The 24,730-nt window shown below is 39.7% G+C and overlaps 1 protein-coding gene across 4 annotated transcripts; it reads right to left on the reverse strand.

Moving 5' to 3' along the window:
- Nucleotides 1-24,441, reverse strand: LOC132834936 (ferroptosis suppressor protein 1-like). Of its 4 annotated transcripts, XM_060854099.1 has the most exons (10): nt 23,986-24,163; nt 23,113-23,213; nt 19,818-20,008; nt 15,435-15,550; nt 15,224-15,343; nt 15,010-15,102; nt 14,101-14,209; nt 11,391-11,543; nt 3,697-3,897; nt 1-452 (listed from the first exon to the last, which is right to left on the reverse strand). In XM_060854099.1, exons 2-10 carry the CDS (start codon nt 23,139-23,141, stop codon nt 298-300), a joined length of 1,167 nt encoding a protein of 388 aa, XP_060710082.1. In that variant the 5' UTR covers nt 23,142-23,213; nt 23,986-24,163; the 3' UTR covers nt 1-297. The 4 variants fall into 4 exon arrangements, with proteins under 4 accessions (XP_060710082.1, XP_060710084.1, XP_060710087.1 ...); XM_060854101.1 differs by lacking the exons at nt 23,113-23,213; nt 23,986-24,163 and adding an exon at nt 24,281-24,441; XM_060854104.1 differs by lacking the exon at nt 23,113-23,213.
- Between the last annotated feature and the right edge of the window lie 289 nt (nt 24,442-24,730).

Below are 24,730 nucleotides of genomic sequence, written 5' to 3' on the forward strand. Positions count from 1 at the left end.
TTACAGTGTGGATTTGAAAAATCTATTTATTGTTTGCAGTGATTAAACTTCATAAGCATCAGTGAACAGAAATGGGATCACAGCTGCTTTTTCTGCACCCATATAAAACATGTATTTGATATTTTTTGTCATGTTATGGTTGACTACTGTATATCTGTTCAGGTTCTATCATTTCTACTTGCAAATTATTTATAAAGTTACAGCATCATAATTTTTAATTCAAAAGGATTAAATATGCATAAAAAGAAACCAAAAAGGCACATTCCAGAATGGGAGAAAGACAGTAAAGCACTCTAGTCAGCTGGGTTTTGTTTGGCCCATTTCTCTCCAGCTTTTCCAAACTAGTAGATCTTTACTTTTGGCCGTGACAACAATGAATTTTCCAACATGACAACCGAAAATCTGGCCAATTCCATCATTCCGACCCATTGACAATAGCATAGTCAGAGAACCTAGGGAGACAAAAAAAAACCATTCACAAAACAGCTTCAAAGAATGCAGGAGAAACCAGACAGATTTAAGGTAAAAAGAATCAAAAACATTACATTTTATAAATTTACTAACTAACCCATAACTCTGCCAATACACTCATACACACTGATGAGGTGGCTGGGAATTTAAACAGATTGGCTGCTAATCCATTGTACTCCATGTGAGTTTGAATCCCACCCTGGTTGATAGTGTATGAAGGCTCTTTTGGCCAAGAGGTACAAGTTCAAGCCCCTGTCCTGGAAGTGTGTCATCACATCTGAATAGCTTGACTAAAAATGTCTACACACTGCCTCTGAAACATCAGTACTATGAACAAATGTGTGTTCTTTAGAAGCTAGAGTGCAGTGCAATAACCAATGTATGTAGTTTCCATGACCTGTCCACCCAGCTCTTAGACATCCTATTAAAATGGGCAATATTCTTAAAGTGTGTAGGTACAGAGCACTTTCCGTGTAACTCTGCAGCAATAGATTAGTTATACTGATACCATCAGAACCATCTTGAGAATGTTGCTGAAAAGTCTGATTTGGTAAATAAAAAAGGGCAATAGGCTTCAAATTAGGAATGATCTTAACATTGACACAATTTAGACTTCAGCTCTGATATGCAAACTTTCCTGCAATTATTCAACATCAGCTAGATAGTATTCAATGTATATGAAGCAGTAACAGATATATGTTTTCCTCAACTTTAGCATCACTGCCACAACACACTATGTTTTTCATGGATCTATGTGTAATGATTCTCTTTAAAAAATAACTATAATTCAGCTTATACAGCCATCATGATATGACTGGCTGGATGAATTTGATTTCAGGAGTTTGGTGAATTAAGAAACTGGGATAATGTTGACTCATTCCACATTAAACACAGGAACTGCCAAGCCTCTAATGTCAGCTTGCATCTGACCTTGTGGAAGTATTGACAAGATGGCTCCTTAGTCAGAGTTCATCTACCCTGACGGCTTTTCTTTATTTCTTTCCCCTATAATTTTACTTACCTCTTGCCCTGAGCTCGGTCAACAGTGGCAAGAGCTTACTGCACACCTCAAGTGAATCTTTATTTTTCCGGGGTGAGCAGAAGACCTGGCATTGGAATCGGCTACTGCTACAATGGAGGTGACTTTGGCGAGTATGGCTAGCAGCGAAAGATTTCATCCAAGGATCAGCGACTCTAACGGTTGGTCCAGCGCAGGAGTATCAACCCATTGAGGAAAGATGGCGCTTAAGTGAGTATCAGCAACTTCAATGTTGCTTGGGCCAGGTGTAGATAGTGGTGAGGTGGAAGAGGAGGGATGGTGACACAGCATACTTAATGGTGGTAAGCTGGCTCAAGACTGATGAACTTTTTTTAAGCTCTATCTTTCTTTTCTCCATCACTCTTAAAATTATTCAACATGTTACTAAACCGTGGCAATAAGTGAAAGCTTTTCATTGTATATTTTTCCTACTGTAAAATACACAAAACAATGAAATCATTCAAATTCACAAAGTATCATATACTTATCTTTGGAGAAGCCTTGGTTGCATTTAGTAACACCCGGTAAGATTAGAAATACTGCATGATCCAGTACAAAACCTCATTCCACTATATAATAGTATATTGCCCTTTTTTATTTACCAAATCAGACTTTTCAGCAACATTCTCAAGATGGTTCTGATGGTATCAGTATAACTAATCTATTGCTGCAGAGTTACATGGAAAGTGCTCTGTACCTACACACTTTAAGAATATTGCCCATTTTAATAGGATGTCTAAGTTCTGCCACACCATCTTTACTTCATTCTCAAGAATGCATGACTATTCAGTGTACATTCACAGCTGCATAACTCATGCACTAGGATGATAGATGGCAGAAATGGCTTACAATACAAGTTACAAAAAGTCACAATACAAGTTACATATGCACCCTGCACTCACTACACCACAATCTACTCCAAACTTACATATCAAGTATTCTAGAATACCATACAAGGCCATAAGTTATAGGAGCAGAATTAGGTTATTCGGCCCATTTAGGCTGCTTCACCATTTAATCATGGCTGATTTGCTTTTCAACCCCATTCTCTTATCTTTTTTCCATAACCCTGGACCCCAAACTAATCAAGAACATACGTTATGTCAATTTAAGATCACGCAGTCACCTCTTATTTCTCCAAAGCCTATCCACAATCTACAAGACACAAGTCAGGAGTGTGATGGAATATTGTCCACTTGCTTGTTTGGGTATAGCTCCAATAAAAAATGAGAAGCTTGACATCATCCAGGATATAGCCCACTTGAGTGACATCTCATCCAAACCATCTACATTCAGTCCTTCACCATCTGCATTCAGCAGTGTGTACCATAAATACACTGCAGTAACTCATTCCTAGCAACTTTCAAATTCATAACCTCTACCACCTAGAAGAACAAGGACAATGGATCCATAGGAACACCACCACTTGCAAGGTCCCCTCTATGTCACACACTATCTTAACATGAAATTATATCACCGTTCTATTACTGTCACTTGATCAAATTTTTGCAACTCCAATCTTAGCAGCATTGTGGATACCCCTCCACACGAGGATTGCATCAGTTCAAGATAGCAGCTCACCATCACCTTTGAAAGTAACTAGGAATGGGCAATAAATGCCGGTCCAGCCAGCAATATCCACATCCCTTGAATGAACAGCAAAAAAAAACATAGTTGGTTAGACACTAGCTACAGCACTAAATGAATCTTTCATTCTTCTTCATGTCATACTATATTGTAGACAATACAGCAAACAGGCTGAGCTTTAGTTATTGTGCAGCATTAATTGAATTGAGTCTTACAAGTGGGTGACATCTCTTTGTAGTGAACTGATTCATTCCCACATACCCTGTATGCCACATAAAAACATTGTATTGCTGCTTCAATTGCACCAAGCTCCCATACTTTCAGATCACCATTCCAATGGGCATGGACCTCCTAAACTGGAGCCAGCTACTTCCAAATGCTAGTTTACTGAGGGAGATAAGCATCCACCTCACTTCACATTCATTTAAGCTGGTGTATTTCTGTATGGGACTAGAATGAAGGGAGGATGGTGAAGACAGCAGGGAAACAAAAAAAGATATTTAGTCAAAAAAATTAAAAACATGGTCTGACATCACACTTTTATTGTCTTTTGAATGAAAGTTTTATTTTTAGCAAATTACTATCTGCAGAACCCCTACCTGGTTTGTAAACTTTCAGATTTTTTTTGCCAACACTGTTGATAATATTATCTGCAGCAACCACTGCATGAAGTGCAGCATGATAAGCCATTTTGGGTTCCTTCACATCTGCACAATCTCCTATTGCATAAACATTTTTCATCCCAATGACTTGCAAATGTGGGTTGACCTGTACCGCACCATCCTCAGCAAGACAATCTTCTGTGGAAAGAGTGAAAACATCAAATATATTATGCAGTCTCTGAAAATGTACACAGATCATGCTTTACTTGATGACACAACAACATAGTTAAGTCTCAGCTCAAAAAGACTCAACAGTAAGACAATTTTTCAATAGATTAGAATTGTCCATATTAAACAAGAAATCAAGGATTATTTTGAGGTGTCTAATAGGGAGGAATAGAATAATTTTAGTACAGATTGCAGCTAAACACTGGGAATTGCCAGAGATACTAATGTTGTTTTAACTTAAAAGGGAATCCACACAACATGGAGGTAGCAGGCAAACTTGAATATGGGAATTCAGATCTATTAAAATCACATTGAGACACAAAATTCTTTACCAATGATAAGCCAGTCAATATTAAGAAACTGTTCTTCAGCCAGTATGATATTTTTATGCCTCACTATTTCATCGTCTAACAGACCCATTGTTAAAAGGCTGAAAGCTTAGGAGTTGAGAAAATCAGCATCTGACTGGTAGCTGTGCCTCACTGATGTCTTCAAAGATTTTCTGTGATGAATAAAACTGATTAACTCTTATAAAAACAAAACTGAATGCTTCTGACATACATGTCACCCAGACTGGTCAATTGCATAGAAAGGATTTTTGCCTGAAATTTGTGTCACAACGGAGTCACCTCAGCAGATTCTCTTCACTCAGAGAACCCTCCAATGTCTTCTCCCACAGTAACTTTTACTGGTCAGATGTAGAAGACTAACTTCACGAAGCCAATGTATTCATTGGACTGGTTGCATGCCAATAATTAGCTAATTTCAAGGTTAATGTCACTTAATTGTACATGTTATTTATGCAAGTGAACTGTATCAAAATGAAAGTGGCACTATTGACAAAACATCCTAGACATGGTTTTCCCCAGAGGTGGAAGGAAATCAATTCAATGTTATCACTCATAAGCAAAAGATCTGACAACATTGACAACCAGCAGCCCACAAACACAAGGTTCTCTCACCTTTGCATGAGGACAGGACAGGGAGGGACACGTTTAAAATTTTCAAGGGACCAGTGAGCAAACTTCAGCAAGATAAGGGTTGCAACAACAGTAAACATGAACCTCAAAAGCAACAAATTGATAACTAGGATGAGTAGTGAATAGAAGTGACCATTGAAAAGCCCTAAAATGCAAAACTTAATAGGAAAACCACTTACATAGAACATTACAGCACAGGACAGGCCCTTCCGCTCTCAATGTTGCGCCGACCTGTGAAACCAATCTGAAGCTCATCTTACTTAACACTATTCCATTATCATCCATACATTTATCCAATAACCATTTAAATGCCCTTAGAATTGGCAAGTCTACTACTGTTGCATGCAGGGCATTTCATGCCCTTACTACTCTCTAAGAACCTACCTCTGACATCTGTCCTGTATCTATCACCCCTCAATTTAAAGCTATGTCCCCTCATACTAGCCATCATCATTTGAGGAAAAAGACTGTCACTGTCCACCCTATCTAAGCTAAAAAAATCACACAACACCAGGTTAGAGTCCAACAGGTTTACTTGGAAGCACTAGCTTACAGAGCGCTGCTCCTTTATCAGGCGATTGTGGAGAGCAGCGCTCCAAAAGCTCGTGTTTCCAAATAAACCTGTTGGACCATAACATAGTTGTTGTGTAATTTTTAACTTTAGACACCCCAGTCTAACACCAGCATCTCCAAATTACCCTATCGAATCCTCAGATTATCTTGTATGTCAAGTCACCTCTTAACCTTTTCTCTAACAAAAACAGCCTCAAATCCCTCAGCCTTTCCTCATAAGACCGTCCCTCCATACCAGGGAACATCTTCATAAATCTCCTCTGCATCGTTTCAATGCTTCTACGTTCTTCCTATAAAAGGTGATGACCAGAACTGTACGTAATTCACCACGTTTTTGGGCTTTTTGGTTAAACAGACTAGAGGGGAAAAAAAAAGCCCCAATTGATGATGACCAGGATTGAAGACTGGAGCCAAGCTATGGAGTTATTTTTAACTAACGCCAACCTGGGTTGGCTCTCATAGAAAACACTGAGCTAGACTCATTTGTTCCCTTTTGTCCCTCTCTTCCCTTTTCCCTCCACTCCTGACTGTATTCCTCAGGCCCTTTCAGCTCAAGAAAATAATCCAGGGGTTTTGCACTCCAAAATTTCCACCATGATTATTACACACCGAACATTTTGCATTTAAGTGAACGAAACCATATTACCACCACCACCACCCCCCCACCTCCCCCCCACCCAAACCACCAAAGGAACTTAAATGCAATTTTACAAAACGAATTCTGAAACTTAATTCTAAATTCTGACACATCCTGATTAGCCAATTGGAGTGTCCTGACTGAGTGGCCCAAAGAGGGCACTGTAACACTGATCAATCAAGGTAGTGAAAGGTTTATCAATGCCAAATATTTGGGAAAGAAAAGTTAGCATGAATATTAGGCAGCCTGTCTATTACTCCCCAAATAGAGCAGACATCAGGCTGTATGAAATGCTCAGACCCCAGCAATAGATGGCATGTGGTCACAAGTTGAGCACCCCTCTAATAGACCAACAACCCCATGTTGTTAACTTGTTCACCATCTAAGAGGTTACAATTTATAGGAAGTGAGCGCAATCATAGCTAGATGCTCAGTCATTTAGTCATTAACTATTAATTGTTTGTGGTCTAAACTGTTCAGTAACTCAGATTAATTCAACAACAAGTATTAAAGAGGTAAATTTAAGTTATGACAGTTGCTAATGCTGATTCATTGTTTTACAATTTTCGATGACCAGGCAAAAAAGATCAACTCATCCATCCAATGTCTTCACAGCATCATCCATTCTAAGAAATGCACGTTTAAAATTTTTGAAATGTGCTTTATTTCCAGAGCTCTTGGTCTGTATAGAACCTTCATTTAAATGCCTCATTTAATGCCAAATTAATCAATGCTCCTCTTCTTGCCTTGACTCCCATTTCCTCTTTTAACTTATTTGCTAGTTGATTTTTCTCTTTAATTATTGTAACAGATTTACATTTTGGGAAGACTGCAATTAATTTCTCCACAAATTGTTATATCTCCATGACAATTCTTGTGTGACATACTACATATACTCATTATGTCCTTTGAGTGCAGGTAGAGGGTGTTTGAAATTGGTTTGTTGGCCCATCTTCTGAACAAAACAATGTGCCAATGTTCACAACATCCCTCAAAATAAAAAACTGGCACATAGATAATGTAGTATAGAAAGATCCAACAGAAATTTATTACAGCTCACACATATATAATATATTTACAAATATTAAATTCATAGGCTCAGCAGGGTCTGTGCTAATATTGGGCTAATCAGTTACAAAGATTGCTGTAGTTTACTTCATTCAGCATCACAAGTTCAAGTGACCAGAATCAAGAGGAGTCCAAGATCTATATATCCTCAGGTTACATATAGTAATATCATGAGCATGTCTCAAAGTGTACAAATATACAGAGTGTGAGCCAGACAATATCTTCTTGTCCCCAAAAAAATTTTTTAAAATCCTGAACACTTTGTATGTAGGGATGTACCATCACTTCAATAATTATATAACACAGGTAAAAACAAAGAATTTAAAAGATTAACAATTCAAGCTCACTTGAGGTTTGATAATTTATCCTAATCTGGTGCTAGAATACCTGTCTGGAATGGTATGAGTTGTTTTCTGTTGCATATTGTATCTTGCTGTCATTCAACATTACTGCACAATCATGTTCTTCCTCATTCCCTTTATGCATGATTGGTGCTGTACATTTTTCAAAGCTGGCTTCTGGTTCCCTTTATTTTTCTCAGTGCTCTTTTAAAACTATTTCTGTCTGAAATGTAGGCTTGTAGTAGCAGATTTGTGCCTGCAGGTGGTGTTTGTGCCAAATAAGGACTGATGACATCATAGGCTTCACTTCATTTTGGTGCTGATTTGAAGAAAGAAAATGGTCGAATTTGATTGACTTCTGAATACAGGTGAGTCTTTATTAGCATGTTTAAGTGCATTTAAGTTGAATTTTCCTACACAAGAGGCTTGTAACTATGCAGCAAAGAGCCTCTGACTACCTTTTTGTTTTAAATTGGAAATTGCAGGAATTGAGATTTTAATCAGCAAGAAAGAAGCCTTTTTCTGGCTGGTCAATGTCTATCTACAAATCTGTACTCACATTAGCTGACACCGTTGATTGTCCGAGGTTTCTGATATTCAGGATTGTTTTCAAGTTAGTTTTCAATAAGGGTTACAGATATTTACCATTGATATCTTGGAGTGGCTTCTTTGTGGTAAGCAGTGGTAGCTGTCCATAATGTGTATTTTGCCTCCCCCAGGTTCTCTTTAACTGATGTGTCAATGCTTATGTTATCCCGTATAACATACAAGCTGATACAGTTAAAGTGGTATCAGTAGATCCAGACGTTTATTACAGCTCACTGATTTATGCAAATATTACATTCACAGGCACATCAATGTCTTGGCTAACATCAAGCTATTTGATTAGAAAGAATTGCATGCTTCCATTAACATGTCAAATGGGACGAGTGAGGAGGGGATCGGTTGGCTCAGATGGCTAGTTGTAATGTGGAGTAATGCCATCAGCATGAGTACAATTCCTGCACCAGCTGAGAACACCGTGAAGGACTTTCTTTCTCAACTTCTCCCCACACTGGAGGTGTGATGACCCTCAAGTTAACCCACCAACAGTCAACTCTCACTGATGAGGGAGCACCCCATGGTCCAGTAAGACTATGGCGACTTTACATTTACCATCCTTCACGTAACCAGAGTTAAGATTTTCATATCCTCAGATCATACGATAACATCCTTCCTGAAAAATTTCAGAAAAGATTTACAAAGATGTTACCAGGGTTGAAGTGTTTTGAGCTATAAGGAAAGGCTGAAAACACTGAGGCTGTTTCCCTGGAGTATTAGAGGCTGAGGGGTGACCTTAGAGATTTATAAAATCACGAGGGATATGGATAGAGTAAACAGACAAGGTCTTTTCCAGGAGGGGGCCGGTGCAGAACTAGAGGTCATAGATTTAAGGTGAGAAGGAAAAGATTTAGAAGGGACCTAAGGGGAGAATTTCTCACGCAGAGGGTGGTTCATGGAAGGAATGAGCTGCCAGAGGAAGTGGTGCGGGTTGGTACACGTACAATATTTAAAAGGCATCTGGATGGGTGTATGGTAGGAAGGGTTTAGGGATATTGGCCAAGTGCTGGCAAATGGGACTTGATGAACTTAGGATATCTAGTCAACAGATAAAGACCCACCGTCACTAATATCCTTACATAGAGATGAGGATGGACAACACTTTGACCTGGACAACGTACCCATCTTAGAACAGACAAGCCAAACAGAGTCACACACAAGAATTCCTAGAAGCATGGTATTCCAACAGAATCCCATCAACAAAGACATCAACATAGATTCGGATCCCATCTACGACCTTCTGAGAGAGGAAAAGAAAACAGGAAATGACATCACCAAACTCAAGTAACCCTAAACACATAAACAGAAAGCAGGACATAACACCAGTGCTCACTGATGATGTTACCTAGTATGGTGATGAAATATCTGAATGTCTTGGGAGTGCAGATGAGCAGAGAGATCTCGGTGTCCATGTACACAGATCCCTGAAAGTTGCCACCCAGATTGACAGGGTTGTTAAGAAGGCATACAGTGTTCTGGCCTTTATTAATAGAGGGATTGAGTTCCGGAACCAGGAGGTTATGCTGCAGCTGTACAAAGCTTTGGTATGGCCACACTTGGAGTATTGTGTATAGTTCTGGTCACCGCATTATAAGAAGGATGTGGAAGCTTTGGAAAGGGTGCAGAGGAGATTTACTAGGATGTTGCCTGGTATGGAAGGAATGTCTTACGAGGAAAGGCTGTTTCTCGTTAGAGAGAAGATGGTTGAGAGGTGACTTAATACATACAAGATAATAAGAGGGTTAGATAGGGTGGACAGGGAGAGCCTTTTTCCAAGTATGGGAACGGCAAACACGAGGGGACACAACTTTAAAGTGAGGGGTGATAGATATAGGACAGATGTCCGAGGTAGTTTCTTTACTCAGAGAGTAGTAAAGGTATGGAATGCTTTGCCTGCAACGGTAGTAGATTCGCCAAGTTTAAGTGCATTTAAGTTGTCATTGGACAGGCATATGGATGTAGGTGGGATGGGCTTCAGATTAGTATGACTGGGCGTCGTAACATCGAGGGCCGAAGGGCCTGTACTGCGCTGTAATGTTCTATGAACCTTCCAGTTCGGCGAGCAAACTTACATCCAGAATCTCAACCCGAGCTACAAATCTTCGCAAAACTCGCTGACTCACAGCACGGTCTGGACTGGTGTGTTATTTTGCACGTGCAGACTCCTAAAGATACTGGCTGTCAGTTTCAGTGAAGTAACAATTTCAAGCTTGTCATTACCACCACAGCAAATTACACAAGCCAATATTTCGTAAGGATGACCTTTCATCAGTTGTGGAAGTGTCAGCAGCTTGAAATGTTGACTTTTTTTCCGCCTCAATAATGCTGCCTGGCTGTCTGAGGATTCACAGACATTTTTGCTTTCATGAATGAAGAGATGCAAGTAAATAGAAAGGTTACCTAGTCAATCTGAAAATAACAGCACCCATACACATAGGCATGGTTATATATTTTAAAGGCATATCCAGGTCAATAGAGTCTTCAATACATGAAAAAAAAATCTAGTTACACAAAGAATGAAATTGAAAAAATACAAAACAGAGGGAAAGGAAAAAAGGACAAAAAAAGTGGATGGCCTTCAGATAGTAAAGGGCAGACAGAATCCTTTGTACACACACACTAAAGTGTATGCAGCACATATCCAAAAAAATCAATTCCTTGTTTGCACTACTTTCTTTTCAAATTATAGGTATTTTTAACAAATCTATTCAGTGATATTATTGCACACATCTGGAGCAGTTGGGACTTGAACATAGGCCTCCTGGCTCAGTGGTAGAGGTGCTCCCACTATGCCAGAAGAGCCCTCTCCCCAAATTGTATGTCTTATAATCTAATTAAAAGCAGGTGACACTAATTTAAAGTTCCGTTTGCAGACACCACTAGTAGTGGTAATTTTCCCATCCTACTGACATTTTTGTGCTGAAAATTAGCATTGCCATTTTCAGTATTATTTGAAGAGAGCGCAAACAGAGCAGTTCTATATTTGCTTATATGACCAAAAAGTCAATTATATATATATATATTTGGGCTAGAATAAATTGCTTGTTTAAACCACTTATTCAAATCAATGACTTTCCACACAGAAATTATATATAAAATGTGACAAAGGAATCGTTCTTCATGTTCAGAAAAGCTAGGTTATCTGAAAGTCCCTATCTTGTTTATGATGTGAAATGATATTCAAATGGCTTTTAAACATAGCTTTATCACGATGGACAAATAGAAGCAGTACTTTAAATGTATTACATTGGAATTAGAACTTACTGAAAGCATTTGAATAAGCTGAAGAATTGACCCTTATTCCAGTACAACAGATGACCATGTCTGCAATAATCTCCAATCCTTTGTCAGTCAGTACTTTCATGTCAGCCTTCATTTCATTCATCACCAGGTCCTGGATGTTGATGACTTTTTGTCCTTTTTCGAATAAAAGGGAGAGCATGAATATCCATAGGAAGCAGTTCTCAGAGCAACTTAATGCTTTACTCAAGGGTTCAAACTTCACGGGACCATTAATTCCAATGGAATTCAGGCAAGGTACCAGAGAATACATTATCAAAAATCAAGCACAAGATGGACTGAACCATCTGGGAAATTGGTTCCGAATGGGAAAAGAACATAATCAGTTTAGTCCAAAATCAACTTGGCTTGACACTAAGCACAAATGCCAAATCAGTTAAACATGCCAATATGTTCACTACATGCCCTTAGCCTCACACCAGATCAATTTTCTTCAGCTGATTTCTTGTTTGAGATGTATAAAATTATTTGGCACATTCAACCTTCAAGTAAACCAAATGGAAAGAGGGAGCAGACAAAGACAAGCTTCTTGGGGAGTTCAACGAAAACAGGTCTTAATGGAGATACATCTGCGAAGACTCAGTCATAGACTCATACTCAGAATCATAGAGATGTACAGCATGGAAACAGGCCCTTTGGTCCAGCTCATCCATGCCGATCAGATATCCTAACCTAATCTAGTCCCATTTGCCAGCAGTTGGCTCACATCCCTCCTATTCATATCATTATACTCTGAGGAAAAGTGAATTGGGACTGGTACAAAGAGAACAAAATATTAGCAATCCAAACTAAAACCAAACTAGTAGGAACCGTTTCTCTAGATAATAGACAATAGACAATAGGTGCAGGATTAAGCCATTCAGCCCTTCGAGCCTGCACTGCCAATCAATATGATCATGCTGATCATTCCTAATTAGTATCCTCTTCCTGCCTTATCTCCATAACCCTTGATTCCACTATCTTTGAGAGCTCTATCCAACTCTTTCTTAAATGAATCCAGAGACTGGGCCTCCGCTGCCCTCTGGGGCAGAGCATTCCACACAGCCAGCACTCTCTAGGTGAAGAAGTTTCTCGTCATCTCTATCCTAAATGGTCTATCCCGTATTTTTAAGCTGTGTCCTCTGGTTCGGCACTCACCCATCAGCAGAAACGTGTTTCCTGCTGCCAGAGTGTCCAATCCTTTCATAATCTTATATGTCTCAATCAGATCCCCTCTCAGTCTTCTAAACTCAAGTGTATACAAGCCCAGTCGCTTCAGTCTTTCAGTGTAAGGTAATCCCGCCATTCCAGGAATTGACCTTGTGAGCCTACGCTACACTCCCTCAATAGCCAGAATGTCTTTTCTCAAATTTGGAGACCAGAACTGCACACAGTACTCCAGGTGTGGTCTCACCAGGGCCCTGTACAGCTGCAGAAGCACCTCTTTGCTTCTATATTCAATTCCTCTTGTTATGAAGGCCAGCATGCTATTAGCCTTCTTCATTACCTGCTGTACCTGCATGCTTGCCTTCATCGACTGGTGTACAAGAACACCCAGATCTCTCTGTACTGCCCCTTTACCTAAATGGATCCATTGAGGTAGTAATCTGCCTTCCTGTTCTTACCACCAAAGTGGATAACCATATATTTATCCACATTGAACTGCATCTGCCACGCATCTGCCCACTCACCTAACTTGTCCAGGTCACCCTGTAATCTACTAACATCCTCATCACATTTCACCCTGCCACCCAGCTTTGTATCATCAGCAAATTTGCTAATGTTATTGCTGATACAATCTTCTATATCATTAACATATATTGTAAAAAACTGCGGTCCCAGCACGGATCCCTGCGGTACCCCACTGGTCACTGCCTGCCACCCTGAAATGGAGCCGTTTATCACTACCCTTTGTTTCCTATCAGCCAACCACTTTTCAATCCAATCTAGTACTTTGCCCCCCAATGCCATGCGCCCTAATTTTACTCACTAACTTCCTGTGTGGGACTTTATCAAAAGCTTTCTGAAAGTCCAGGTACACTACATCTACTGGATCTCCCTTGTCTATCTTCAGAGTTACATCCTCAAAAAATTCAAGAAGATTAGTCAAGCATGATTTCCCCTTCATAAATCCACGCTGACTCTGTCCTATCCTGTTACTACTATCCAGATGTGCCGTAATTTCATCCTTTATAATAGACTCCAGCATCTTTCCCACCACTGAGGTCAGACTAACTGGTCTATGATTTCCTGCTTTCTCTCTCCCGCCTTTCTTAAAAAGTGGTATAACATTAGCCACCCTCCAATCCTCAGGAACCGACCCCAATCTATCGAACTCTGGAAAATAATCACCAACGCATCCACGATTTCCCGAGCCATCTCCTTTAGTACCCTGGGATGTAGACCATCAGGCCCTAGAGACTTATCAACCTTCAAAGATGAGTCTATACTAGTGACATTAACTGTTCAGTTGCTAAATTGCTGTGCATTTCTTACATTTGCTGTGATTAGAAGTCGCAGACCAAGTATTAGATGTATATGACTAGAGCAATGAACAGACTTTCTTAATTCACAAAGCATAGAATCAATATGGCAACACCAATGCTATTCATTCAAAATGCAAACAATTATAGTTTTTTTTAATGGACTGGAATGAAATTTATGCCTTTAAAAATATTCTCAATGGTATTATTACCTAACTGAAGCTGAACTCCTTTCTTCAAGAGAATTTCTTTCAGCCCCTGTCTTACGCTGGGTAAGAGTTGAACATCAGCCAGAGCAATCTTGGAATGAATCAAAGTTACCTATGGAAACAGATTAAAATTTTGAAAAAGCATTGTGGAAACAAATAGTTAACCACAAAGAAGGGATCAAAAATGGTTACACCTGCTCTGAAATTTTAAAATATTGTTTCTATAGGTTTATGCACATAGAACATGCAGAATACACTGCCTGAAAAAGTAATGAAAACCAATTCAATGGTAACTTTCAAAATCAATTGAACACATACTCAAAAATTAATGATTGAAGCTTGGAGGAAGACCAAAAACAAAGACTTATTAGATAGTTTTCTCTCAGAGTTAGCATGGTCTTGTTGGGCCGAATGGCCTCTTCCTATGTACAGAGATAAGCACCTTAAATGTCATAGCATTGAATACTATAGGCCAAGTGCTGGAAAGTGTGATTATTGTAGATGGATGTTGTAATCCAAAACTAAGGATATTGATGGCAGAGGCCCAGATTATATAGCTGACCAGGAATCTCACCCACTCGTCAGCCTGCCACTGGTGTATGGGAAGGATTTGTAAGGGAACACTCAACCTGTTTGGTCACATTGGGAATGCACCCTTCCTGATAATCAACTCTTGGAGTGAAACTTAGACCCGAAGTTTCTGGCACAGAGGCAGCGACACCACCCACTGCACCTTCCTATTTAAACTTTAGCAAACCAAATAATGGCAGAGAATTTATATATTGTCTATTATTCAATCAAAAAAACTGCCTACTTCACAGAACAATGAAACTTCAGAAACTAAAGAGCAACTTAGAGAACAGCATTAAATGGCAACCTTTCATATACAGGACGATCAGTGTAAATCAATACCTCTTTATCAGGGTAATCAGTTTTGACTTCTGCTGCCATTTCCACACCAGCAGATCCACCTCCAATCACAACAATTCTCTGAGCTTCTTGAACCTGGTCGAAAACACATGATCACATGAAAAACACACTGTTGCTAGAAATGCTATGACAGAACCAGAATGGAAATTGCAGAATAAATTTTGTAAAATTTTATTGGTTTACCACAAGACACTACCTGTTTTACTAGATCTTCATACATCTGGATGGCAGTCTCCATTGTAACTGGTTCAACAAATTTTCCAGGGAATGGTCCTGAGCTACCAGTCGCCAAAATGAGGTGGGAAAAATGTAGTGTCTTCAAAATAATAGAGAGATTAAAGCCAATTTATTACACACAAATAACCTCAATGGGTTATACATCCATGAGATTTATTTTTCTGACTTACCTCTCCATTTTCTAAAATAACATCCTGCTTTTCTAAATCAATATCAATGACCTTGCCTTGCTTGAAGTTCTGTGCAAACGTCTCTTTGAATGATATGAATGTCTGCTTTGCAAATCCTAAAAAGCAACACTGAAGATGTTACAGCAGTTGGAATGCGTCTCCAAGTAGATATGCATTCTTCAAATGGACAAGAAATCATTAATTCCAGTATTAATAATTAATCTATGGACAAATCAACAACTCCCACACCAATTTTGTGGTCAGTAATTTTTGACATCTTGCTCTGAATTTTGAAAATCATAATGTTGAATTTAAAAGGTGAATGCTGACTCTTGGTTGAGCAATGCCTCAATTTTTAAATTTTTATCCTTGATTTCAATCCTTATATGGGATTGCCCTCTTATCTCTCCAATTCAACCTCAAATCCTTAGACATCTGCAAGATGCAGAAGCAGAAATAGGCCACTTAGCACATTGAATGGCAGAGTAGACTCAATGAGATCATGGCCGACTGATAATCTTCAGTTCTACTTTCTTGATTTTTCTCATAACCCTTAATTCCATTACTGATTAAAAATCTGTCTCTCAGCTTAAATAATTTAATTACTCAGCCTCTATCATCTTCTACAGTAAAGAATTCCACCTATCGACTCCCCTCAGAAAATAATTCACCCTCATCTCTGTCCTAAGGGGGGAACCGCTAACTCTGAGAATATGTCTTCTTATCCTAAACTCTCCCACAAGGTGAAAGAACCTCTCATCAACTACAATGACAAGCTCCTGAAGAATCTTATATATTTCAATAAGGTCGCTCTCATTCTTCTCAACTCCAATCTGTAAAAGACACAACATACTCAATTTATCATCATCAGGTAATCCCTTAATGCCCCTGAATCAACCTTCTAAGCCACTTATCTGCTCATTTAGAAACATAAAATCCCCACAGTATGGAAGCAGGCCATTTGGCCCATCTTGTCTACACTGACCCACCCAGACCCACCCCACTACTCTATCCCTGTAACCTTGCATTTCACATAGCTAACTCACCGAACCTGTATATCCCAGGACTCTATGGGGCAACTTAGCATGGCCAATGCACCTAACTTGCACATCTTTGGACTGTGGGAAGAAACCCATTTAAGTTTTGCTTCTTTAATAGCTTCAATTTTTAAAACTCTCCACCATTGGTGACTATGCCTTCAGTTGACTAGATCATGACTTGAATTCCCTCTTTTTCCTAATGAATTCTCCTTCCTCCCTCAAGATGCTCCTAAAAACCAACTTTTGACTAAAAGCTGTTGGTTATCTCCTCCAATATCTCCTTATTTAGTTCATTCATATTTTATTTTGAAACTCCCTGGGAAACACTTTGGAACACAAGTTACTGATTTTGCTGCCGGAAAGTATTGAAGTAAATAGTACTTCTTTAATCTACTTATTAATTAACTTTTTATATGCACTCTATGCCTCAACTTTATTATTATTACTACAATATTATTCAAATGTTATTCAAACTTCACACTGCTGGGGAGTTTTCATTAAATTGTTCCCAACTCCTGGGATGTAACTTTTTTCACACTGGAAAACAAGTGGGTTATCCATGCAAAGATCTCACCATCGTCTGTCAGTTCAGTCAACAGTTTGTGCATTTATATAGCACGCTGTTAGTTCCGTCTATTCTCTCTCACATGGAATGTTCATTTAATGCAGGGCTTCAACAATGGATCCTGGTTTAGATTTCCTCATACTTTGGGAGCCCAAACTATTCCACTTGGACATTCAACAACTCAATAACATCTGTGTTAAAATATTGAATTCAAAAACAAGGGGCGCTCATACTATACTAACCTATACATAATTTTAAAAGTGGTTTAAAAATAGTCATACGGACTTTGAAGTTAGTTACACAGTTGCTCAAATGCAGACAAATTCAAACTATCCCAATTAGCAAACTATCCCAATTAGCTATGACACAGCAATCTAATTACAACTTCCAGCATCAATGAAACCAACATAACAGTTCAGACATTGATCCTTGAGGGGTGTCCATGCTCTTGTTTAGGAGTCAATCTCACGGTATTCTACAGACATGATGAAAACAGAAGCTCTTCTAATCAGATACTTGTGAAATGTGCATCATATCTTTGGGAGATTCACAGGATCCCTGCTCTGCTACTGGTTAGCTTTGGCTTTAATTAAAAAAAAAGCCCTCTGGACAGCAACAGAACATTGTTGCAATGAAAAAAATTCTCAGAATTGATTGAGCCCATCTCCACCACATTCAGCCAGTGCCTTTAGCTCATAAAACTCACTGCTTGAGAAAGTTTTTCCTCCTGTCACCTCCTGTCTTTCACCAATTACCTTAAATCTCTGTCCTTATACTCAATCTTTGCATTAATGTATAATGGATCTTCCTCCTTTCTACTCTATCCAGATCACTCATCATTTTGAATACCTCTACCAAATTTCATCTTAACCTCTTCTTCAAGGAAAACAGATCAGAAATTCTCCAATTTATCGAAGTAACTACAATTTCTTATCCCTGCAGTCGGAATTACACAGCACAGAAACAAACCTTTCAGTCCAACTCTTCCAATCTGACTGGATATCCTAAACTAATCTAGTCCCATCTGCCAGCATTTGGCCCATACCCCTTAAACACTTCTTATTCATATACCGATCTAGTCATTCTGATGAATGTTTTCTACACATTGTAATGTCTTCACAAGTGGAGCCACATTTCTTTTTCCTTTATTTGTTGACATTTCTGACAAGTCCAACATTTGATGCCCATCCTTAATTTCTCCTAAGCCATTAAGAATCAACACATTCTCGTGGATCTGTGTCACCTGCAAGTCATTCCAGGCTAGGACAGATTTCCTTCCTTAAAAAGAGAAAAAGGGCATTATTGAACCAGAAGGCTTTTACGACAATTACAAGTGGTCACTGTTATCAAAATGTGTTATATTCCAGATTTATTAATTGATTTCAAATTGCATGGTGGGATTTGAATCCATGAATCAGAACATTTGCATGGGCCTCAGGACTAGATTACTGACATTACCCTACCGCAGTGCCTCCTCCTTAGATTCTCCCTTCATACTCCAGTTTAGGCTAAACCACCATTCTACATATATTTAACAAAAACTTATCTTTTATATTCTATGCTCTTATTAATAAAGCCTAAGAGGCTGTTTGCTTTATTAATTATGCAGGGAGAAAGTAAGTGAGGACTGCAAATGCTGGAGATCAGAGCTGAAAATGTGTTGCTGGAAAAGCGCAGCAGGTCAGGCAGCATCCAAGGAGCAGGAGAATCGACGTTTCGGGCATGAGCCTTTCTTCAGGAAGGGCTCCTGAAGATGTTTCCTGAAGAAGGGCTTATGTCCGAAACGTCGATTCTCCTGCTCCTTGGATGCTGCCTGACCTGCTGCGCTTTTCCAGCAACACATTTTCAGTTATTAATTATGCACTCAACATGTCCCAGCTCATTCAAAGATTTATAGACATTTAAATCCAGGTTTTTCTGTTCCTGCAGCCACATTAGAACTGCACCCTTTATTTTATGCTCTATCAATATATACAACTTCCTTATGGATAATCCTTTGAAGATTTACAGTGTCAACCTATTTAGAATTGTCTGTTAGGCTTGCAGCATTGCACACTTGGGTATGCTGAAAACTACATATTGTTACATGGGGCCCTCATCTTTGCAGACAGAAAGAACATCTACTTGCAATATGCCTGTTTCAACAACAAAATGGTGACAGCCATTCGTTGATTCACAGGGCAATGCACTAACCTGAATCTAGGAAAAAGTGAGGACTGTAGACGCTGGAGATCAGAGTCAAAGACTGGAAAGGCACAGCCGATCAGGCAGCATCAAGGAGAAGAGTAGACATTTCGTGCAATCTGATGAAGGGCTTCTGCCCAAAACGTCGACTCTCCTGCTCCTCAGATGCTGCCTGACCAGTTGTGCTTTTCCAGTACCACACTCTTTGTCACTAACCTGAATCTGTCTGTTTTAAAACTGAAACAAAGTTTGGCAGTTAATCTGCATTAATGGGTATGATCTACATGACAACATCTCTACCAATTAACGCTCTTCTCTCATTCATCACCTCCCCTTGAATTGGTATTCTTCCAACCTGTCCTGATGACAAAGCTTCCATAAAATGTGTCTTTTTTTCTGCATTACTTTACAATAATATATAATCAGGAATAGCAAGGTTTCTTAGATTCACCTTCCTCCAGTCCAATCACTACTCCTGTCATTCAGCCAATTTCATATCCATGTTGTCACAGTCCCTTTTATTCCATACATATTATTGTTGGAATGCACAGAACCCATTCTCACAATTAACACATTAATTTTCTGTTAACGCACCACTTTCCACTGATGCTCTGAGTGCTCCTGGATTATGATGGAAAGCATCTTTCACATCAATCAACGTGAATGGAACATTGTATGACTTCAAACGGTTTCCTGCTGCAATGCCTCCAAAGCCGCCACCAACAATCACAACGTGGAAACTTTCATCGACAGATACTGATCCGCCCATAATTCTCCTGGGGGGACTAGAGAAAACAAAAGCAGCAGTATTTAAATAAAATGTTTGTGGCATTATTTAGATCAACTCTTTGTCAACTCATTGGATGGCAACAGTTACATTGTGCTTTGAAATGTACTCCCGATAAATCACTGCAGCTATTTACTTTAATATGTAAACTTTAATAATTTACTTTAATGCACCAATAATTCATTAATTATTTGCATTACAAGCACACCAATGGTTCCAACACAAGCAAATTCAATTCCTGCATGTGTGAGTTTTGCAACATATGCATTCACTCAAATTTGTTCCAAACATGCCTACAGCAAGTGCCCCTGGTCAAACAGTACATAATGCAAATGCAGCTGCCAGTGTGAATAGGAAACTCCACTGATGTCAGGAACATTTGTGCACCTGCCAAAGCTAAAAGCTAAGATCCAGAATTGTCATTATTGCCATTTAAAGCAGATGAGAATGTTGTGGTTCTGCTCGCCGAGCTGGAAGTTTTTGCTGCAAACGTTTCGTTCCCTGGCTAGGGAACATCATCAGTGCTGTTGGAGCCTCGTGTGAAGCGCTGCTTTGATGTTTCTTCCGGTATTTATATTGGTTTGTTCTTGCCGCTTCCGGGTGTCAGTTTCAGCTGCAGTGATTTGTATGCGGGGTCCAGGTCGATGTGTCTGTTGATGGATGTTCTTGCCGTTTCCGGGTGTCAGTTTCAGCTGTAGTGGTTTGTATATGGTGTCCAGGTCAATGTGTCTGTTGATGGAGTTTGGGGATGAATGCCATGCTTCTAGGAATTCTCTGGCTGTTCTCTGTCTGGCTTGTCCTATGATAGTGGTGTTTTCCCAGTCAAATTCATGTTGCTGGTTGTCTGAGTGTATGGCTACTAGAGATAGCTGGTCGTGTCGTTTTGTGGCTAGCTGATGTTCATGGATGCGGATTGTTAGCTAACAATCCGCATCCATGAACATCAGCTAGCCACAAAACGACACGACCAGCTATCTCTAGTAGCCATACACTCAGACAACCAGCAACATGAATTTGACTGGGAAAACACCACTATCATAGGACAAGCCAGACAGAGAACAGCCAGAGAATTCCTAGAAGCATGGCATTCATCCCCAAACTCCATCAACAGACACATTGACCTGGACACCATATACAAACCACTACAGCTGAAACTGACACCCGGAAACGGCAAGAACATCCATCAACAGACACATCGACCTGGACCCCGCATACAAATCACTGCAGCTGAAACTGACACCCGGAAGCGGCAAGAACAAACCAATATAAATACCGGAAGAAACATCAAAGCAGCGCTTCACACGAGGCTCCAACAGCACTGATGATGTTCCCTAGCCAGGGAACGAAACGTTTGCAGCAAAAACTTCCAGCTCGGCGAGCAGAACCACAACAACGGATACCCGAGCTACAAATCTTCAATCAGATTTTAAGCAGATGAGAATTTACACACATTAAGTAAAATCACTCTCAAAAGCAATCAGCCTCTATTAGGACAAAGTAAGCAAATTACTTCTCAATGTTTATAAACAAAAAGAGCCACAAGGTTCCATTGCTACTTAGATCAAAAACTTATGCAAAGCTGGAAACTGTTTTGGAAGAAGTGACCTGTAATTCCATCCCAACCCACCCTTTCTGAAAGTAGATAAATGATTGAACTCAGAGGGTCAATCTTGCGATGCAGATGTCTCCTGCTATCTTACCAAACACAGAGACACTGGTTTGACATTGCCACTTTCCATACTGTCGTTTTTGAGGAAGACACATTTGATTTCAGTTTTACATTGCAAAAATTATATCTGCAAGAAACTGATTAAAACTACACAAGGTGATTTCATGTAGTAATATTGCAGTCATAGTATCATTGTTCCAGTTGTTGAATACTGTCACAAAAAAGATATTATTTCATCTGTCCAAAAGTTAAGAAAGGATGTAAGTGCATTGGGAGGTGTTCAGAGAGGTTTTACCACACTAATGCCCAGAAGGTGCGGGTTATCTTTTGATGAAAGGCTGGACAGGCTGGGTTTGTATCCATGGAAGTCTAGAAAAGTAGGAGAGACTGGACTGAAATGAGGAATTAAGGAGGTCTTGACATTACAGATGTGGAAAGGATATTCTCTCTTATGGGTGAATTTAGAACTGGAGGGCATTGTTTACATATGAGGAGTTGCCCATTTAAAAGGGAGGCAAGAAATGTTCCCACAGAAGGTGGACTGTGATTGGAAGTCTCTTCCTCAAAAGATTGTGGAAGCAGAATCTTTGATTTTTTTTAAGGCAGAGGTGAAAGGTTATCAGGGATAGACAGGAATGAGGATTGGATGTTGTAATCATATCAGCTGTGATTTTATTGAATATCAGAACAAATTCAAGGGACTGAATAGCCTACTCCAGCTCCTGATTTTTATTGTCATTAAATTCAGAAAGGGCAACACTGAGATGGTGACCATTTCACCCATTTAGCCCATCCTCCTCCTGCAAATGGAATGTTCTAGCTCCAAATTACTGTGTGCAACTTTTATTCATGCTGAATTACCCACCTTCTCTAGTTTAACTTTTACAATTATGATTCACAAGCATTGTTTTAGCACTCCAACCAAATTGTTAAAGCAGATCCAAAAGAAATGAGAGAACTCTCTGGCCACACCGTTTAGTATATCTTCCTGACCAATCCGTCACAAATTCATAGAGTCATACAGTACAGAAACAGATCCTTCTGTACATGTTAACCATAATACCAAACTAAACTAGTCCCACCTGCCTGCGCTTGGTCCATATCCCTCTAAACATTTCCTATTCATATATCTATCCAAATGTATTGTAAATGTTGTAACTATACCCACATCCACCACTTCTTCTGGAAGTACATTCCACATACAAACCACTTTGTATAAAAAAAACTATCCCATGTCTTTTTTTAAATCTTTCTCCCCTCAGTGTGTGTGTGTGTGTGTGTGTGAGAGAGAGTGCGAGAATACTTTACAAATCAAAAAGTTGAGTTTTAGTTACCACAGAATACAGGAGACACATTCTATTTGTGTGCAGGTTGTAGGATTGCCAACTCTAAGGATGCATTCCTGGAGGTTTCATTTGATGGCAACCACTCACCTCTCCACACCCCACCTCCACTGGATCATCTCCACCAGGATGCTCAGTCATGGCCCACAAGCTTCCCAAGTCAATCGAGAAGTGAGAGAAAGAACTAGATGCTAGAAATCAGAAACAAAAACAGAAATTGCTGGAAAACCTCAGCAGATCTGGAAGCATCTGTAGAGACCAATCAGTGTTAATGTTAGAGTCTAGAATTGCCAGTTTTTCCAACAATTTCTGTTCTTTTTCTAGACAGACTCAATAATCAAATCAGACAATTCTAAAATCATTACTTAGCAGCCACCTTTGCCATCTTGCATTCTTTTTGTTTCAGCAGAATACGAAAACGTATACAAAGACCATTTATAAATAGACACAGTTTTAGTTCATAGTCCCTTCCAGAATTCCTTACTGTGGAGATCAGATTTTCAATTCCTGGAGATCTGACATCTCAAAATCAAGGACATGACTGACCTCTACCACCGCCCCCTCCCCGTAGAGAGTTCTAAATAAAAGGATTATTGGAAAAGGCCAGTGTGTCTGGAGAAGGAATGACTGTGTTAGACTGCACTGAAACTGTGAGCAGAGGGGAAAAGGGAGGATCTTGTGTCCAATCGCCACTAGATGGACATCTAATCACCCGCTATCCGCAGGAAAGCCGGAATGGTTGCTTTCCTTCGCTTTTGCAAACTAATTTTAACATGCCGTTTGCTAATTACAGTCCTTCTTCTTAAAAGAGAATATTAAGAGGTCGCATGATGGTTCCAACATGCCTCCAGGAAGGCGGCGCTTTGCAATGTTGGTCTCGCTGCAGGCGGAATGCAGGGTCCGGGCCAAACTCCAACAGCATGTACACCCCCGGCGTATGAATCAATGAAGGAACACACTCACCATTCTCCCAGCAGAGCCTTCCCCAGTACACACGCTCACTTACAAACCATACTGAACCCCCAAGACTCGGCCTTGTTTATCACATGAACTCCCCTTCTATTTCCAGCATTCTCTGATAACACTCAAGGTCCAATTACAACCCGAGAAACGCTTTGTCAACTTTCGGACCAACAACCGGTTTTGAGAGATCTGAATAACCCGGAAAAAAAACATCTCAAATTGATTTATTTTTCAAAACAGGAACGACTTCCCCCATTATTTTTCCCCGGTGATACGGTGTGTTGTTGAAACTTACCCCGTATCTTAAAAATTCCGCTGGATTTAATTGGTAAGGTGCAATTGAAACTTAACTCCCAAGTGTTGAGCCACAGTCTGTTACTGCACATCCGTGAACTTGTAAATGAGCTTCACAGTGTCAACTTAATAGTGCATCAGGAAGTGGTCAGCACGTAGCGTTCTCCAGACCGTGCTGAAAAAGAATCCTGTAGGGTTGTTCCCTGATCAAACCGCACAGGTCCAGAACTATGGACTTCGTAAAGCTTGGAATACAGTGAGGAAATAGATTGTCTGAGGTGTTTCTGCTGAAGTTAAATGAGGGTTCTTTCTGGTTTCCAGCATCTGCAGTCATTGTTTTTACCTTTTAGTTACAGACAACCCAGTTCTTCAAATGCATGTAAATACAGTCTTGTTGATGTAAGAGACACTTTTGGTTTGTTTGGATGGAGTCAAACTCCAATGTTTGTAT

The sequence above is a fragment of the Hemiscyllium ocellatum genome, chromosome 43 (genome assembly GCF_020745735.1).
Source record: "Hemiscyllium ocellatum isolate sHemOce1 chromosome 43, sHemOce1.pat.X.cur, whole genome shotgun sequence".
NCBI lineage: Eukaryota > Metazoa > Chordata > Chondrichthyes > Orectolobiformes > Hemiscylliidae > Hemiscyllium > Hemiscyllium ocellatum.

Coding starts and splice junctions, on each gene's coding strand:
- LOC132834936 (XM_060854099.1), bottom strand. CDS start 23,141: ATGATCCAGTGGAGGTGGGGTGTGGAGAG. Junction 15,551..19,817: donor CAGAGCATCAGTGGAAAGTG/GTGCGTTAACAG, acceptor GTTGCTTTTTAG/GATTTGCAAAGCAGACATTC. Junction 15,103..15,223: donor ATGAAGATCTAGTAAAACAG/GTAGTGTCTTGT, acceptor GTTTTCGACCAG/GTTCAAGAAGCTCAGAGAAT.